Raw genomic sequence first — 18,598 nt, 5'->3', positions numbered from 1 at the left:
TGTGGGAGTAGGAATAATGGAGATATAATTCTGGTTCTCCCTTTGGCAGTTTCTAATTTCTGTCTCTGAATCTCAGTCAGAAAACAAGCAGCTGGTGCAACTCTCTGCCATTCCTCTTGCCCAATTTCTTCTCTCTCCTTTGCTTCCTTGCAAAACCAAAGATGGGTGGGAGGGCAGGAATAACAAAAGGGGAACATTCTTTCCGCCTACTCCTTACCCTTCATTCTCTGCCCGTCTTTCTTCTTCAAATTTTGTTCTGGGCCTTTCCTTTCCCACCCTCCCATCTTTATCTAATGGAAACCCTTTCACTTTTGTCTCTGTCATATTTTACTGTGATTTGTAAATTCATGGACAGAGATGGTATCCTTTTAAACATTTGGATTTTTAAAAAGAAAATTTACAAAGTTGATTATTGTAAACGTAAACTAATGATTCAACCTTTCCAGGTTTCTAAGCTAGTTACAGTAAGCCCGTCAGGTCATTTTCACTGCACCTGGGCAAAAATGCAGCTGAATTTCTATTAAGTGGATCTGCAGGATGAAATCGAAGTTCACTTCTTTCATTCTTATCTAAATCCAGAAAAACACAATCAATAAAAATCTATAGGGGCCGCCTGTGGCATAGTGGTTAGGTTCATGCACTGCTTCCCTGCCCAGGGGTCTTCTGGTTTGGATCCTGGGCACTCACCTAGTCATCATTCATCAAGCCATGCTGTGGCTGCATCCCACATAGAAAACTAGAAGGACGTACAACTAGGATAGACAACTATGTACTGCGGAGGCTTTGAGGAGGAAAGGAAAAAAAAAAGAGGATGATGGGCAACAAATGTTACCTCAGGGCTACTCTCTCTCTCTCTCTCTCTCTCTCTCTCACACACACACACACACACACACACATCTATACATGCTTATTAAGCATTTAAGGGGGTTTGAATAAAGAGCGGAGGCTCTTCCGCAGTTTTCTGAAACTCAAAGACTAATAACCAATGCTAGTCAGTAATCCTTTGCATCCCTCACTTAGAAGACAGTAGAGGTAAAGAATAGGAGAGGATAGAAACAGGGCTACATTTTAAAAGAAAGTATAAATCTTATAATGAAGAATCCCTCAGAGCTGACAACTTAAAGGACGCTGGAAAAGAACAAACGCAGACATAACCCCGCAGACCCGCGCGCTGACCCCCGGCCCACGCTGCTGACTTTAGGCAGGCTCCACCTCCAGGAACAACTTCATCGGCATCCGCGGGCCCGCTCGCACCAGCCCCACCTCCTCCTCCGCATGCGCACAACAGGCAAACGCCGCTCCGCCGTCTTCGTCGCCTTCCCCACCCCCGAATTCCGAGCTCCGATGGGTCCGTTTCATGGGACCGCCCCTTCAGCCCAACCAATGTGGAAGCGGCCTCGGTGCTCCGCCCTCCCTGCCGGCAGAGTGCGGCGGCGTAGCTTGCAAACCGGGGCTGCGAGTGGGGATGGCGGTCGCAGCAGCGATTGCGTGCCGGCTGTTGAGGCTCCGTGCAGCCGGGGCCGGGGGACACTGGCGTCGGCTGCGTGGCGCGGGGCTGCCGCGGGGCTTCCTGCAGCCCGCCTCGGCCGGCGAGGATGCTGCCCAGTGGCGGCGGGTGGCTCACTTCACTTTCCAGCCGGACCCGGAGCCCCTGGAGTACGGTGAGCTGGGGGCTGCCCTGTCCGCTTCCGCTGCAGCCCGGACTCCCAGGCCGGCGGGCACAAGCAAGGAGTGCAGCCTTGCCTGTCCTGGGCGGGGACCGGCAGGCCGATCTCCTTGCATATTGGCAAAATCCCTGCTCTGCTCTTTGGAGTCTCGTCCCGCCTTAGGGTCTGACTGTGGTTTCCTCCTTTCTCTGTTTTTGTGACGGTTCCACATTCTAGAGGCAGCCCCTGGGCACCCTCGGGATGAGTGAGAGGGCACACCGCGGTCTGGAAGGGCCTGAAGGTGGAGGTGGTGGTGCCCAGGGAACGCCTCCCTTTCTCCGTTCTCCCTCCTTGCTTTTTCAAGCGGGGAAAGGGTTAGGCCTTAGGTATTGTCTCAGCTTGCCCGTGGCTGGGCCACTAAGGACGAACAGGAAGATTTAAAAGAAAGATAGTGTTCCTTTGCTTTGGCAGGTAGGAGAAAACGGAGGAATAGGTTCTTCCCAGAGATGGGAAAGAATCCAGGCTTTCTATTTGAGCCTAGTACTGGGCCTGTGTTGGGCCAGACTGCCCCTTAGCCAAAGAGGGGTAATGGATGTGGGTGATGGGAGGAGGAAATCATGGTGTTTCCAGCAGTAGGAAGGACATGTAGCCACAGCTCACACCTCACAGTATGACAGTTGCATAACTTTTGCGATTTCTTCTGCAAGTTTTATGTAATCTCCAAAAGATCCAGTGTCTATCATCAGAACATCGGAAACAATAAGGAAACAGTTACCTTTCCCTGGTCTAATAACTTCTCATATGCTAGAGCTGACGTTTTTGGAAGTGTGCGTTTACTTGTGAATAATAAGAATGAACATTTATTGAGTGGTTACTACGGGCAGGCACTGTGCTGAGAAATTTACATTCATCATCTCATTTGATGCCTAGGACAACCTAGTACCTCCAGGTAGGTTAATTGAGGTCTTGAAATAGTTTGTCCAAGGTTACACAGGTAAGTTAGTGGTAGCTTCGGCTTTGGAATTGTAGTTATTCAGATTCCACAGCTTCCAGTCTAAACAATGTGCTAAAATGCATGTAGAAATAACTTACTAAGAAGCGTCTCAGTTGTGTGAAACAGTTAAGTAAATATTATAAAGGTGAATAGCAGTTTTTTTCTCACTGACAAGTTGAACCTCGAATTCTGTCTTAGAAAGAAACAAAACTTTAGTCCAATGCTTGAGAAATAGAGTACAGGTCTTTTTAACCCCCCTTCCATAATTGTGAAATTGCTAAAATATGAGTAAAATGATAATCATATTTATATCCCCATTAGGAGGTGGTTTCCTGGGATAGGAAAGAGATGGTGAGTTCTGGAAATAGGACATGGTAGTACCAGATTTTAACCTATAATTTGAAGTAATGTGTTTGGAAGTAGGATTTGATGGATTGTGTATGAGAAGTGAATAGAAGGAAGACATTCAAGGATGCCTCCTCAGTTTCTGGCTTGTGCACTTGGGTAGAGGGTAGTGCCGTTTGCTAAGATGGGAAAGACTGGTTTTTGGGAGCAGACATCAAGAGTCCAGTTTTGTGCTTGTTGAGTTAGAAAAGCCCAAGACATCCATGCGGAGAACTGATGATTGTGGGATATAAGTCAGGAGCTTACAGGAGAGGTCTGGATTGGAGATACCCATTTAGGGGGCACTAGCCTATAGCTGGGCTTAAAAACCATTTAGAGACTGAGTAGAGAAGGAGCTAGCAAAAGGAAGGGAAGCGACCATAACTTGTCATACCGTAACTGAAGTTACCGGGTACCTTGAGAGGGGAACCTAAGGACCCTCTCCACAGTTTCTTCAACTTTAAGCCTCCTAGGTCCTCCCAATTTCAGCCTCAGGTGACAACCCCTTCCCCTCCTTTACTTTGTTCCTTTTCATCAATATGCAGTATATACTGGCACCTTAAAAAGGCATTTGTGTTTATGGTTCCTTCATTTACATTTTAATATAAATGTTCTGTCCTTGATATTTGAATTCTCCACGAAACTTACTTTATGGCGTACAGGTTGAGATACCCTTTAATAGGTATTAGAATGAGACAGAGGTACACACCTGGCACATAAGGATCCTGGAGAATATCTGGAGGGATGGGTTTTGTTGGGAGAAATGAAGGCATCCTTCATTTCACAGTGTGGTTAGTGCTGGATTATGCCACTGAAACCATTCGTTCCTCGTGCTTCAACAGGCAGATACTGATTGTCGTGTGTGTGTTAGACACTGTGCTCAATGCTGAGGTCTCTAAGGAGTATGACAAGGAAGTGCTATAATACACACGTCTATACCAAGGACTAGGCAGCTCACTTGAGGGCCAGTGCTGAATGTCTCGGCAGAGGCTTCATCTTCTGAAAGTAGACCCTAACTTTTTTCATCATAGCTGTGTATTTTTATTTGTTTGGGGTCTGGCTACAAATCACGCTTCGTTTCTACATGCCCTGCTGTTGACCTTGTTTCTTTCTGGAGACTGCTCCTCGGGCACCCACTTGCCTCTTCCGTCTGAGATGCTCCAGCTCCAGAAGGCTTCTCTCTTCCTTCAGCCCTACTGCATACTGAATATTTAGAATAAGTGAATAATCCTTTAGACCATTACTGCAGTATCACCTCTTCCCCGCTCCCATTCTCTTGTCTGTCTTTGAACTGTGATTCTGGTAGATCTTTTTTCCTACTCGTTCCTTTTTCTTTAAGTGGTTGACTAACAGTTTGCTTTGTGTGCTTTTTAAATCTTTATTGAAACAGCCTCATTTGTTTGTTTATTCAGTCATTCGTGCAACAGATATTTAGTGAGCAGCTGCCACATGTCAGCCATTGTTGTAAGCGCTGAGCGTTTATCTCTGATCAAGAGCAGATAAGAATCACTCCCGTCTGGGAGCTTATCTTCTCTTGTGTCCCTAACATTCTGCCGATGTGTCACTTGGTGATGTGTCACTTGGTCTTCTGTGTCACTTGGTGATGTGTCACTTGGTCTTCGTAGCAGTGATGAAGACCTGCTCATTCACGATGCTCTACTTAGGACAATTTCAAGTGAGCAGCTCATTTAAAAATGAGCTTTAAAAAGAATCAAAAGATGTGCTGTATTAATAATTGTCATTTAAAACTTTTAAAAGCTTCTAGTAGAATAGCAGTTAATCCAAACTCCTAAAATTTTGAATCTATTTGAAAAAAGTATTCAGGAGTGAAAGTTTATGTGCTCATATGGAAATATAACCTTTAAATACCCTTACTTGTAAATTATTTTCATATAAGAAAAGTAAATTATTTGTGGTTATCAAGCAATACTTTTCAGATTTCCTTTGTATGATTTTTATTATTAAAGTTTTTGCTTTCTTCCTGCTGAAAACTTGCTGAGCAGCAAGGAGATAAAGAGGTCGGAGGTGGGGGGCATTTGGTATTAATTCAAATGGTCAGCAGATGGGAAACAGATAGCAGCTTAGATGCTTAGGAAGTGTCATTCTTCCTAGGTTCTTAGCTATGAAAATCTTAATAGACAAATAGAAATCTTACTTTAGGAAATATATGAAATAGGAGAAAGAGTGGGAATGTCATGGTGGTTGGGAAAAAAGTTTACCCTAAACCATTATCATCTGATTCTGGGCACCAATAAACACTTTACAGGGTTTTTATAGAATGGAGAAGGAGTTAAGGAAAGTATCTATTAAATAATAAAGGCTTAGCCTGAGGAAAATTAAGTTATGAAGTAATCATGGACATGTGGTGTGATCATGTATCCTTTGACGTAGGTGATATAACGGTGCTTTCTTGAATAAATTCCTATTATCCCCATCAATAGGAAGAGTAGAAATAGGCCTCTATTTTGGGTACAGAGGCAGGAGGGCAGATCTGATTGGGTGTTGCCAAGACCCGAAGCCTGGGCGTTTAGCAGTGTTGAAGGGGTCAGAGAGACATCTGAGGCCGGAGCAGGCAGAAAATCAGAAGGCTGGGTGTCAGTGGATAGTGGGAGATTCAAGATGTCATAGGTTAGAGCCTGTTGTGGAGACAGGCCAGGCTTGGGAAGACGATGGGTCTCCAGGAAAAGGAGGAGTGACCAGTGTGTCTCAGGGCTGGAGGGTTGATGGAGCAGTAGCAATAGCAGTAGGTGGGTTGTGACCCACCCTGGGAATTAGACCTTAGCTTTTGGGACACACCAGGCTACTGAGGAGCTCAGAGATTGGGTGGGACAGTGGTTAGGGTAAGCAGCAGGTGTTGATGGGATTGATATCAGGGTGGCTGTGGGTTAAGGTGAGCACGAGTGCATGGAGCAGGCACAAAAGTGAAGCTTGGGCCTGTGGCTCAGAGAAGCTTCAGGCAGAAGCCTTTCTCTGCTCCAAATAGTGCTTTTGGAGAGGAGTTGACCCAAAGTTCTGGGGTGTCTGTGGGCACTGGGCAGCACCGAGGCTTAATTCAGAGTCCTAAAGTCATGATGTTTCTGAATTCCAACATTTGGAAACTATTAAATAAAGCTTTATACCATTCAGAATAATGCCAAGGTCAAGATGAAGGACACCGACAAAGTCGAGAATCTAGCAGTAAATAGCTAATATTTGTTCAGCACTTACTGCATCACCTACTGCTCCAGGTGCTTCAAGTGTACATTCCATTCAGCCCTCCCGACAACCCGCTTAGGGAGGTGGAGGTTGTCCTGCAGAGATTCTCCTTGAGCAGTAAGAGAATAGGACTAGCTCTCACGTGTTTAGGCGTGGGGTTATGGTATTCTCCAAACATGGCAGTTCTAGGCACTCATGTTGATCTTCAGCCTTCCTCATTGTTTGACGGCCCATGACTATGTGCTCTTTGTGGCATATGCAACAGACGCCACTGGTCACGTGCCGCCATGAGGGCTTAGTCTCCTAACACTCGTCCAGGGAATCTTCCCAAACCCCTCTCACTCTGGCTGGTTCCCTCTTCTGACTTTCTGGAGCTTTTTTTTAATTGTCTACACACATTTGGTCACTTGATTATATTCCTTCCTTCTTTTTTATACTTGTTTTTAATTATTTAATGTGCAAATTTTGCCTCATCGACAAGCTTCTTGAAATCTGCATTCCTTTTGCATCTTCCACAAAGCTGGCATCATTGTAAATAATGCAATACATTCACATAATATATTCTGTACCCTCATTTCTACCTTGAATTTAATCCAGTTGTAATCAACTGTTAAGAAACTGGTTATTTTTTACATATTTTACAATGTATGAAATGTTACAATTTTTTTTTTTTTTTTAACTTTCACAGGGCAAACTCAGAAAATGAATCTTTTCCAGGCAGTAACAAGTGCCTTGGACAACTCATTGGCTAAAGATCCTACTGCAGGTAAACTTGCTTTGTGCTTGACTGTGGCAGTTGTGTTAATTCACAATTGAAGATTTGCTGGAAATATTTGTCTGGAGCTCAATGGTTAACATGATATCTACCTGGAATTTTTAAAAGACCTAATGAAATGATTAAGGTTAAATAATCAAATTATGATATGAACACATCTTTTATCTCCTCGCTGTGAGTTAGTTCTCATGCATATCTAACATCATCAAGTTAACTTTCTTCCGTAGTCTAAGTGGTCCCAATATTATATACCTACTGTGTACTGCTGTTTCTTTAGCGTGTAGAAAAAATGGAAAATACCACTTTGTTCAGCTATCTGTTTATAAAACGAGGATTTGATTCCGTGCTTTCCTTTGGGATATATTGTCATTCAAGTTGTAAGATTTTTTGGAAATAACTTTAATATTTATAAATAACTGTATAAGCAACTTTATCTTATCAAGTTAAATTATTGATATAAAAGCAGTTGTCCTCCTGCTGTGTGTTTTCTAAGGTTAATTGGCTTTACTTCATATGTGTAGTTAGTATACCTCGTGCTTCCACTTGAGAGTCCCTAGTTTTAAGATCAAGTGAAAACCAGGTTATTTTGTAAGAGGAAGTGAGAGCTAGACTAGTGGATAATTAGACCTTGCTTTGTTTTGAATGCTGACAATCATTGATCTGGGTGAGTAGAGCAAGGTGACTTATTTTCTTGAGGTCCAGAGTTCTGTGCTACGAATGCCTGTTATTTTCTTTGCCTTGCTTCAAAGCTCCTCTCAAGCCCTACCTGTGCTATTCATTGCCTTGCTGTCCATGTCCCACCAGACTTGCCTCCTCCTGTTTCACACAGTCTAAGTCACTTTCCTATTTGTGACTGTCGTCTCAGCGTAGAGTGCTTTTCCTTCAGCTTTTCAGATTGCTGACTCTCATTGTATACCACGTATAAAAAAAACACTGGCCAGGGACTCGGGGGCCCGCAGTGTGAGTCATGGTTCTGCCTCCTGCTTTCTGACTTGGCAGGTTACTTCGCTACTTCTCTGGCTTCATTTTATTCGTGGGTGAACAACATGGTGAAAACAAGGTGAAATTCAAGATCAGTGGTTCTTTCTCAACTGGCACAATTTTCATCCCCCCTCCTCCTCTTACATTTAACAATGTCTGGAGACACTTCTGGCTGTCACAGCTGTGTATGTGGGGACAACTGTCATCCACAGGGTAGAGAGCAAGGATGCTGCTAATATATCTGTGATGCAGAGGACAGGCCACTACAACAAAAGAATTATCCAGTCCAAAAAAAATGTTAATAATGTTGAAATTGAGAAACTTAATTTAGATCTATGGTCCATTTCTGTTTTATGATTTAAAATGTAAACATTTAAATTACTTATTGTTACTGTCATTTAGGGATTGTTAAAATGTGTTCTTTAAACGTTGTTTTCCAGTAATATTTGGTGAGGATGTTGCCTTTGGTGGAGTCTTTAGATGTACTGTTGGCTTGCGAGACAAATATGGTAAGTTAATATCTTTATATATGAACAGTATTCCTGTAGAACTTCTACTTAAAGATCTTGAGAATGCAAAATGTGCCTGTTAAATTGTTTGCTATATCCTTATTGTATGGATGGGTTCCTTTTTATTTCTACAGCTACCCACAGAATCCTTTGGCCTAGATTTCTCCAAATGTGTTCTAACTGTAGCATCCTTCTGATCTAGTTCATATTATGCATATTATAGATTCCAGAATAACCTTCACTAAATGTATTATTTATAATGTCATTTATATGTCCAGGAATCCTTGATCTTTTATTGCTGCTTGCCTTAGCCAATCTCAATTCCATTTCCTCTAGGTCAAGGTTCTGCCCGGTTGGTCTCTGTTAACAGATTTCATCTTTTCTTACCTGCTTTAGTCAGGGTTCTCCAGAGAAACAGAAGCATTAAGATTTATCTGTGTGTCTATATCTTTGTGTATTTTGTATATAGATGTATTATATACTATTTGTATGTGAGTATATGTCTATATCTATGTATATCTATATCTAGAGAGAGAGAGAGCAAAAGAGGAGGAGAGAATGAGAAATGGAGAGATTTGTTTTTTAAGAAATTGGCTCACTTGATTGTGGAGGCTGGCAAATCTGAAATTTGTAAGGCAGGCCAGTGGGCTGGAAGCCCAGGCAAGGTTTCTCCATTGCAGTCTTGAGGCTGAGTTTCTTCTGTTTGGGAAACCTCAGTCTTTTCTCCTATGGCCTTCAAGTGATTCGATGAGGCTCACCCATGTTTTGAAGGGGAATTCTCTTTACTTAAAGTCTACTGATTTAAATGTTAATCACGTCTAAAAAATACCTTCACAGCCATATCTAGGCTGATATTTGGCCAAACAACTGGGCACCATCATGCAGCCAAGTTGACACATAAAGTTACCCCTTCTACATGTTTCATCCCAGCCGATCTGTGTCTTTTGCCTGGCGTGTGGTTGATTTCTGCCTATTGCTTTCACTCACTTATTTGACTCAGACATAAAACCATCAGAATGCATGTTGGCCCATCCAAGCATTCCCACTCCTGACTTGCTGTCAAGGAAGTGTTTCCACCCCTTCCTTTTAGGGATGCCTTTGAGGTGCTTTTGACCTCTGATTTCTTCTCTCACTCTTGTCTCACCTGGAAGTCGGCGAAGCAGTGAAGTTTAGGGGGAGGGCTTGATATCTGCCTTCGTCTTACCTTTGCCACTGCCCTGTGAAGCTCATGCGTGCTCAGAGTAACGGGTGAGGTCCTCAAGATTTTTTTTCTGATTGTTGTTTCTTCTCGTTTCCCTCTCCTATGAGGTTATGTTATGTTTGAATCCAAGAAACCATAGCATGTTCCATCTCACTTGGATGGAACTCCCAGGTACTTCTTTTCTCTTCCCTTTATAGCAGGTTGATTTTCTGGGTCCCCTCCATTTTCTCCTAGCTGTCTATTTCTAACAGTTGTTCAGAGTTTGAGACAGTTGGGCTAATCTCAACTATCTCAAACTACCTCAATTAGTTCCAGCTAATTCACACTCCTACAAACTAGATCTTTTAAAAAAATTAAAAACCTTGGGGCTGGCCTGGTGGCGCAGCGGTTTAGTGCACACGTTCCGCTTCTTGGCAGCTGGGGGTTCGCCGGTTTGGATCCCGGGTGTGGACATGGCACCACTTGGCACACCATGCTGTGGCAGGCATCCCACGTATAAAGTAGAGGAAGATGGGCACAGATGTGAGCTCAGGGTCAGGATTCCTCAGCAAAAAGAGGATTGGCAGCCGTTAGCTCGGGGCTGATCGTCCTCAAAAAAAAAAAAAAAAAAAGTGCGCATCTTAAAAAAAAAAATTAAAAACCTTTATACATTTGATTTCAGAAGTAATGCAAATGCATTGTAGAATATTTGGAAAATATAGAGAAGCTTAAAGAAGAAAATAAAAATTGCCCATACGTCCGGAGAGAACCTAGAGAAAACCACTGTACATATCTTGGTATATACACTTCTAGATTGTATTTGAATAATCTGAATATATTTGGATATATTAACTAATATTTAAAATGTAGAATTATACTTTGTTCTTTTCTTAGTATTTTCGTCTCTGCTGACGTTGCCCATCTGTTCTTGCTGCTGTCTATTTTCTCCATTAGAGCGCTTAGCATATTAATCATAGTTGTTTAAATTCCTGGTTTGATCTTTCCAACATCTCTGCCATGTCTGGTTCTGATGCTTGCTCTTTCTCTTCAAATTGTGTCTTTTGCCTTTTGATATGCCTTGTAATTTTTTCTTGAGAGCCAGACTGTATGTACCAGGCAAAAGGATCTGCTCTAAAGAGGCCTTTAGAGATGTATTGGTGAGGTGTAGGGGGAGGGGAAGCTCCTATGGTCCTATGACTAGGTGTCAGTCTTTTAGGGAGTCTTTGCCTCTGGACCGTGAACTTCATGAGTGTTTCTCAGTTTTTTCTTCCCCTTCAGGTGGGACAGGATGGCTAGAGTGGGCTGGAGTTGGGTCTTTCCTTCCCCCAGTCACTTACTGGTCACTTGTCTTCTGATAATACCCAGCAGGTTAGGCTCTGGTTCACTGGTTTTACCTGAGGTTAGGCGTTGTTAAGAAGGGAGTGCTCTGTGTGTTTCAAAATGCTTCCCTGTCTGCTTCCCCTGCTGGAAGCAAGAGGGGAGTTTTCTCATGTTTACTGTGGGAACCTGGTGGAGCTCCTGGAGGTAAATCTTACAATATTGTGGGGGCTGCTATGAGTGGGTCCGCTGGAGGTTTTAACTCTCAGACCTGTCCACACTGAGCCTCCAGCAGTTCGTCCCTTTTAGTTTGAGTTTTCCTGGCCTGGCGCTGGGTCCCACAGTGGTTTCCACCCGGGAGTCTCTGCTCTGCTAAGTCCAGATTCCCTGTAGTCGTCTGTCTGTCTCTCCAGTCTCAGAGGCATCAGTTTGCTCTGTGTCCTTCCCTCTTTTATGCATCCAAGAAGTGCTGTTGATTTTTCAGTCTGCTCAGCTTTTTACTGGTTGTCAGGACAGAGTGGTTACTTCCAAGCTCCTTATATGTTGAACTGGAAACCGGAAGTTGAATTCTACTTTTGTACCTGTCTTCTCTAGATCTGGTGGGAGGAGTTTCTAGCCTTCCCTCTTCGCTGAGCCCGTGAGGTGGCATGCCAGGTGCTTCTGTAAGCTGGTGCGTCTTCTGTTGGCTGTCTGCCCAGGTTCTCATGCATGGTGCTCTTCTCACTGCTCGTTCTGTCTGGGGCATTTCATCCGTGTCACCTGCTGCTCACACTAGTGACTTCTGAATTTCCATCTCCAGTCTAGACCTCTGGCCTGAGCTTTGGATCTGTGTATTCGATGTACCACTGCACATCTTCACCTCGACGTTCCAGTCACTTGAAACTCAGCATTTCCAAACTCAGCTGAAGTCATAGCCACCCAGCGAATCCGTGCTTCCCACTACATCTTCTCTCTGGGTGAATACACCATCATCCATTCGGTTGTCTACCCAGGAACCAGGGAGATCCCAGTGTTGTCCCTCTTTGTTATTTCCCACATCCGGGCAAGTCCTATGATTTTATCTTCATAGTTTGTCTTTAATATGGCCCTCCTTTCTGTTCTCACTGACCTGGTGTCTCCCTTCAGATCCTTGTTCATCTCTTCTTGGACCGTTTTGTCACTCTCTCCTCCAGTCCATTCCCTACGTTGTTACCAATGTGATCATTCTAAAACGCATATTTCTTGGCAGGATATACGAAAGACTGTGAGGTCTGTGCCCTGCCTGACTACCTGACCTCATTCACTTGATTCTTTACTAATAATGAATTACTGCATGTGTTCCCTAAGGCCCTGTTTTTGCCATCCCTCTGTCCCATCTGTTTACCTGGTCAACTCCTGTTTTGCCTTCAGCAGTTTCCCTGTAAAGCCCTTCCTGACCCTCCAGGCACAGCCAAGCACTGCTTTATCACGGCTCAGATTTGGCATTACAGACGGCGAGTTATCCTGTGATTGTCTCCCCATCAGATCTCTGCCCCTCACAGCCTCTCCAGGCGAGAGATATTTAAACCACCTGTGCCTCCCCAGCTCCCAGTGTAGGGTCAGGCGGTGCTTGTAAAGTGACGTTGTCGAGTGAGTTTACCCTTCGCTCTCTCACTGGAACAGTGGCCAGCGGCCTCAGAAAGGAGATTTCCTGTTCTCCCTTTAATGATATTTGGTTGGTCTGATTTTCTTTCTTAAAAAAGAGGTCAAAAGAGGGAGAAACTAAATCTCACTTGAAAAAGTCGGCTACTCAGAGCGCCTACGGATTTGTCCACGTGACGGGGGCTGAGATAATTCACTTTGAGCTTTGTCGTCAGCAGCTGCTGTGAATTTTGCACCAGCTTTAGGACTAGGAAGTCAGATTTTGAATAATTCCAGGTTGAACAATATGCACAAATAAATCAGCACTACTCTCCTGAACGAGAGGGAGCGAGCTGCAGTTTTCAGGACTGAAGAATAAAGGAAATGTGAAGAGAAATATGTTAAAAGAGAACTTTTTGCATATTTAAAAAATAGCACATACCTGTTAAAAATAATTCTCTGCCCTTTTCAGTACAGGCCTGGAATTTTTAGCTATACAGAAACATGTCTGCTTAGTATTCTTTTTTTTTTAAAGTTGAAAGAATTTGTATTAAACTAAAAGATTGTATTGATATCGTGGCATACACTGCCTCAAATGACAGCAAATGACGGCAGAGATAACCTCCTGTGAGGGACTGACTGGCTTTCTGGGGAGAGCTGTGTTGAGTGGGAGGGATCACAGTCAGTAGGTGGCAGCCTACACTTTGAAATGAGACCGTCCCTGTTGGGCATTGTACAAGTACTCTGGAATTGCTGAGAAGCAATTTAAATGTCACCAGAAGGGAGAATTTGAAGGATTTTGGGTTACTGACATTATACCGTAAAGCTGAGTACTACTTAATCTGAAAAAGAAGGAATTGCATAATTAGAATGAAGCTATCAAAAAAGGAAGGGAGATGGAGCTATTCTGTATTTCAGATGATTCAATGAGGGTGGGTTTAGCACCACTGAACTGCTTTGCTCCTTCTTTCTTGTCCTTTGATAGAACAAAGTAATATGAGTGCTTTGAAAATAGCAAGCAGAACAGGACAACCTCATCGACACATCGCATTCCGAATGGCAGCTTTCAGCCTTTTAGGCAAGGAGCCCCGTGGATCAGGAGCAACTCTTGGAAGCAGGAGTTCTAGGGAGGCAGAGGGCGGGAGAGGGCGCTTAAAGGCAGTTGACTTTTAGGGTATGTGTGATTTTATGTTGCATGCCACGCACCCTTTCATTTATAGAAGTAACGAGTCAGCTTCCACATGTTCTGTACAAAATCTGTCCTCGTTGTCGTCATTCTATGTACATGAGAGACTGTGTGTTTTGTTCAGAGAAGACTTTGGTAAGTCAGGTTCAGGGTCTCTTTTTACTGAGCGCTATTCTGTGCTGATAGGAACGTTGCTGGGCTGTGGTTCAGAAGGCTGTATTTCACTCCACTCAGTGGAGGAAACTAAGGTGAGAAAAGGACTTTCAGAGGACTTGCTGAGTTCGTCTGCAGGCCTGAACATCTGCCTTTGCACGGGATTTGATGTTTTTCCATTACTCTGTTCATTCCTCCACACCACCGCTGCGGCCTGTTGTGGCAGCTTGGGAAAAGGAGTATAACCACTTACTTGTTTTCTTATGTAAACACCATGGAAATTGTATAACCAGATAGTTTAATACACTGAATTCAGAAAGGAAAAGTAGGGCAGGCGCATGGAGAGGGCGTGTCGCCTTCTATCGCGTGCCAGCATTTGGGAGTTGACTTTGGACCTCTGTCTCCTCATCAGTGAAGTGAAAGGACAGGACTGGATGGTCCGCACGGACACGCATGTTAGGTGTTCTCTGTGCTTGTTTCTTAAAAAGGAAGACATTTATTTCATGCTTTGGTTTCTTTTACACGTAGAGGTTTTGCAAATATAACAGTAGTTATATCATCTTAGAACTATGGGCTACCTTGGGCACTTAATTTTCTCTGAAGTCCCTTTTCCAGTATAATTTTTAAATTTGGGGGCTGTAAGCAAAATCTTTCTGCAAGTTTCGTCTACTTTTACAGGAATTATGAAATAACATAGTCAACAGAGAAAGTGACCTTTCCATGTATGTTCCTGCTGCGAAGAGATGGTTACTCGGGTGATAATCATGCTCTTGGCTTTAGTGTCAGGGCCCCAGTGAGGACTGGCCATCTGTGTGATGGGTTTTGGCCTCTGGGTGGTTGAAACTAATTTTACTGAAGAAAAAACCTGGTAAAGGAATGCCAGTTCTTCAGGGGAAAGGAATGCAATGTTATTCCCCCTATTGAAGTATGTACATTTATGACTTCAGAGCAAATTGAATACCAGATATAGATTGTAACGTGTCTAACTGTTCCGTGAATTTGGAGTAAAAACAGGTATTAATAAGATGGTGTAAACTTTTGTTTCTAATATGCTTATTAAAAAATATTTTTAAAGGATTGTTAGTAGCTTTAAGTTTTTTCCCTACTTCCTAGAAGTCAGATACTTTAAATTGCTCCTGGCATTACAAGGCCCTTTTGTTTTCTAAAAGTACACATGTGGTAGAACTAGATAAAGAACATGTTTGATATGCCGTTCTTTTTCATCCAGTTGAAGGGGTTACCCTAGAAAATGGGGTGAAAATATTATTGACATATATTTCATTTACATTAGTTTCTGTTATATATTGCTTTGATGTTCTTTTGTGAATTTTCATTCCAAAAAAAGCTTTTAGAATCTACTAAAATTAGAGTTGGTACAAATGTCACTGTATTTCAATTTCTCTAAAAATCAAAATGAGTATCCTCGCAGTTGGCATGTTGACAACTGGCTTAACAAATAACATTTAAGAAAAGAGATATTTAATATATTTTGTAGGATATCAGATCTGGAGAGAAAACAAGGATATATTTACTCCAGTGGTTCTCAGCTGGGCTTGATTTTGCCCTCCTGGGGACATTTGGTCATGTCCAGGGACATTTGGTCATGTCCAGAGTCATTTTGGTTGTCACAATGGGAGTTGCCACTGGCATGTAGTGGGTGGAAGTCAGGGGTGCTGATAACCATCCTACGATGCGCAGGCCGGCCCTCTTCCAAATGAAGAATTATCCGGCCCAGAATGTCAATAGCACCAAGATTGAGAAACCCTGATCTGGTCCTTCTCCACATAATGTGGAAATGGAGGTTCTGAGAGGTTAGGTGACAGCAAAATGCCCAGCGGCAAGTGAGTGGGCCAGAGCCTGCGCTCAAGCTCTCCAAAACCCAGTTCCGAGCTTTTTGTATTACGTTGTTCTCCTTCTTATTTGTAAGTGGGCTACTCATTTATATAAAAATATGAGAAGTATATAAGAAGTTTTAATAAACAAAGCTCAAGGTTTTGATTATTCTCGGAATAAGAAGCTTCTAGTCATCAGAAACCCAAGTTAAAAGTTGAAAAACATTCTTGTGATTCTTTTGTGAATGAGATTTTTGATTAGTTTATTAAGTTGTTCTGGGGTGGCAGCCGCATCTTTGGCTATTTTTTTCTTCGTTGATTAAACAATAAATGTTGGAGCTGCCAACAGGTGTTCTCTTTGACCTTATAAGCATCAGAGTGTAATGCCCTAAGCCAATTTTTTTCAACCTTACTTGACAATGGGAGGCTCTTAAAATGATCAAATGTGACCTCCAACAGGATATTAGAGATAGGCTTGGACCAAATAGACTGGGAAAAATGTGATTATAGGTCATTATTGTCAGAAAGTGTAAAATTGATAGCTTTTTAAGCATCACAATTAAGAACTGGAAAAATGAAGCTCTGTTAAGAACAATATTTCTTAAGAGAGTGTAAAAGATCTCATCTTACATTTTCACTGTCAAGTATGACATATATGTCCCTCTAATATTAGGGATGATGTTACTAAGTTAGTTTCTCAAATCTGGTGCTGTCTTATGAAAATCCTTTTCCAGACTGGTACTTTTAACAGAAAGAAAAACGCAAACTTTTTTTTCTTTGGTACTTACTATTTCTTGAATTAGGATGCACTAGACATTTTTAACTGTTTTATGTTATACAGCTCACTTTCTAATTTTTACACACTGAAGCCAGTGATTTTTTTCTTTTTTTTACTTTTTACGTATTCACAATTGCTGCTTACTTGATTCAAATAGAATTTTTGAATTATGAGGCTTTTCTTGTTAGATGTAGAAATTATCACGGCTGAAAGGGGATCAGTATGACAATTTTACATAGACCAGTCAGATTGTTCAATATCTGGGTGTCCTTGGATTCTCTCATCCTGTTTTGTTCATCTTGCAGAAACAGATCACAATGTCCATTAAATTCTTCCTTCTAGAAGTTGCATCCAGATGGCCACAGCAGCTGTCTGGCAGCTTCACGTTGACATTGTGCTCAGGTATTGAGCTGATGTTACTTACCTGAAGTCACTTACCTGTCTAAGGAGGTTTGGATTTAACTGTGCAGGTTATTACAAGCTAGACATTCTGTGCTTCAATTCTAACTTGGAATTCCACCTTCAGTGCAGTTATAAAGTCACAAAATAATTAAATTCACCAGGAAAAATGATTTTCCAGTGCAATTGAGAGTGCTCAGTAAAAACAGCCCTGCATGGAGGGCAGCATTAATGTCACTTGTTGAACAAGACCTTCTCTGTAGCGTCTTAGAGGCTTGGAGTACAGTGCTTTGTTTTCTGTTCCCGTTTAGTGTAGAAGAGATTTCTCCGTTGCTTTGATTGGCAGAGGGGATGACAAAGGTTGGCAAATGTCATGTGCTGAGGAATCACTTGGGAAGCTTGCTGGACAAAAAGTTTTCAGTTTCCTAGTGAGCAGCTACACCCACAGGCAGCTTTAGCGATGAAGTGCTTGACCTTCTCTGGTGGCGTCCTGCCATCCTTCTCCCCCGAGGTCCTCTGGCCACCAGCCAGAAGTAGTGGCATCTGGCCAACCTTAAATTAGCCAAAAGATTCTTTTTTTGTAGTTTGGGCTCCTGGAAACTCAAGCATCGTTGGTAATAAGGGATTTCTCATCATCTCATTTTCTGGGCAGGCTGCTCATTTAACCCTCATCTTTTCTCCTTCTGGTCTCTGCCAGCTTGGAGTCCAGCAGAAACAAAGAAACTTGTTTCTAAGCCAAGAGGGAACACACACAAATACAGAATTACGGTCTTAATTAATCAAGATCCTGTAGACACTGCATTTCCTTCTTGAAAAAGTAGAGGTTCCTCAAAACTCAAAAGGAAACTCTTAAATCACTTTAATTCTTAATTTTTAAATCAAATGTTAATTCTTAAAGGAAGAAAGGAACATATTAAATGGCATAAACCCATTATAGCTATTCAAATCTAAATTGAACACTGATAGGATAGACGTTAAAGAGAGAAGTTCTGTGGCATTCTCAACAAATTCCTCAGTCCAGTAGGGCGACTGGATCACTTGTCTGAAGAAGTCACCTTTCTGTTTTGTCAACGAGTCTGGACTTTCTGCCCAAGGGCCATTTAGTTTTTAGTTATTCTGTACATGTATGTCAAAGAAGGTTACAACTCTGTCTACAGTGTTTTACTATTTATGTAAAAAGAGGAAAGTTAGATATGATACAATTATTATTATGCATACAATTATTGCACTGGTTGCATTCTCTTAAACAGCTTCCTTCGTCCCACAGTCTGCTGAAGGTGAGTCAGGAGAGGACCCGGGTCTGACGTGTGCCTCTAACCCACCCAGCCTCTCCTGATTTCTCTCAGATACTTGTAAGCAGAATTTGAGCCAAATAGTGTCAGTGAAGCATTCCCTTCATTCATTTCTTGCCAAATGACCTTTAATGGTCCTCATATCTAGTTCGTGCTATTTCTTTCTCCAGGCATGGAACAGAAGACAGCTCCCTACTTAGCTGTAGCTCCCATTACACTTGAAGATTTCAGGGAAGTAAAATTTCAGTAAAATTTATTCCCAATTTTTCCAGGTAGGCGATCCTTAGCTCTCAGTACTCATTTTACTGAAGGAGCAACAGCCAAGTTACTGCACGATCTCCCACTGTTTAAATGTTCTTGTAACTGTAGAGTGCTACT

General features: G+C 42.5%; 1 protein-coding gene across 6 annotated transcripts in view; it reads left to right on the top strand.

The window, feature by feature from the left end:
• The first annotated feature begins 1,426 nt into the window (after positions 1–1,426).
• Positions 1,427–18,598, top strand: part of BCKDHB (branched chain keto acid dehydrogenase E1 subunit beta) — a 228,280-nt gene continuing 211,108 nt past the window's right edge. For 4 of the 6 annotated variants that reach the window (XR_006890591.1, XR_006890592.1, XM_046675344.1 and 1 more), the window contains exons 1-3: positions 1,427–1,661; positions 6,908–6,985; positions 8,416–8,484. Coding sequence is in view for 4 of the 6 variants with exons in the window: in XM_046675344.1 (XP_046531300.1) it covers positions 1,466–1,661; positions 6,908–6,985; positions 8,416–8,484 (343 nt within the window). In the remaining 2 variants the exon portion in view is untranslated. The remainder of the gene's footprint in view (positions 1,662–6,907; positions 6,986–8,415; positions 8,485–18,598) is intronic. The other 2 variants (XM_046675342.1, XM_046675341.1) reach the window with 1 other exon arrangement.

Source organism: Equus quagga, chromosome 11 (genome assembly GCF_021613505.1).
Source record: "Equus quagga isolate Etosha38 chromosome 11, UCLA_HA_Equagga_1.0, whole genome shotgun sequence".
Lineage (NCBI taxonomy): Eukaryota > Metazoa > Chordata > Mammalia > Perissodactyla > Equidae > Equus > Equus quagga.
Note: the sequence above shows the minus strand (reverse complement) of the source record. Positions and strands in the feature narration are given on the sequence as shown.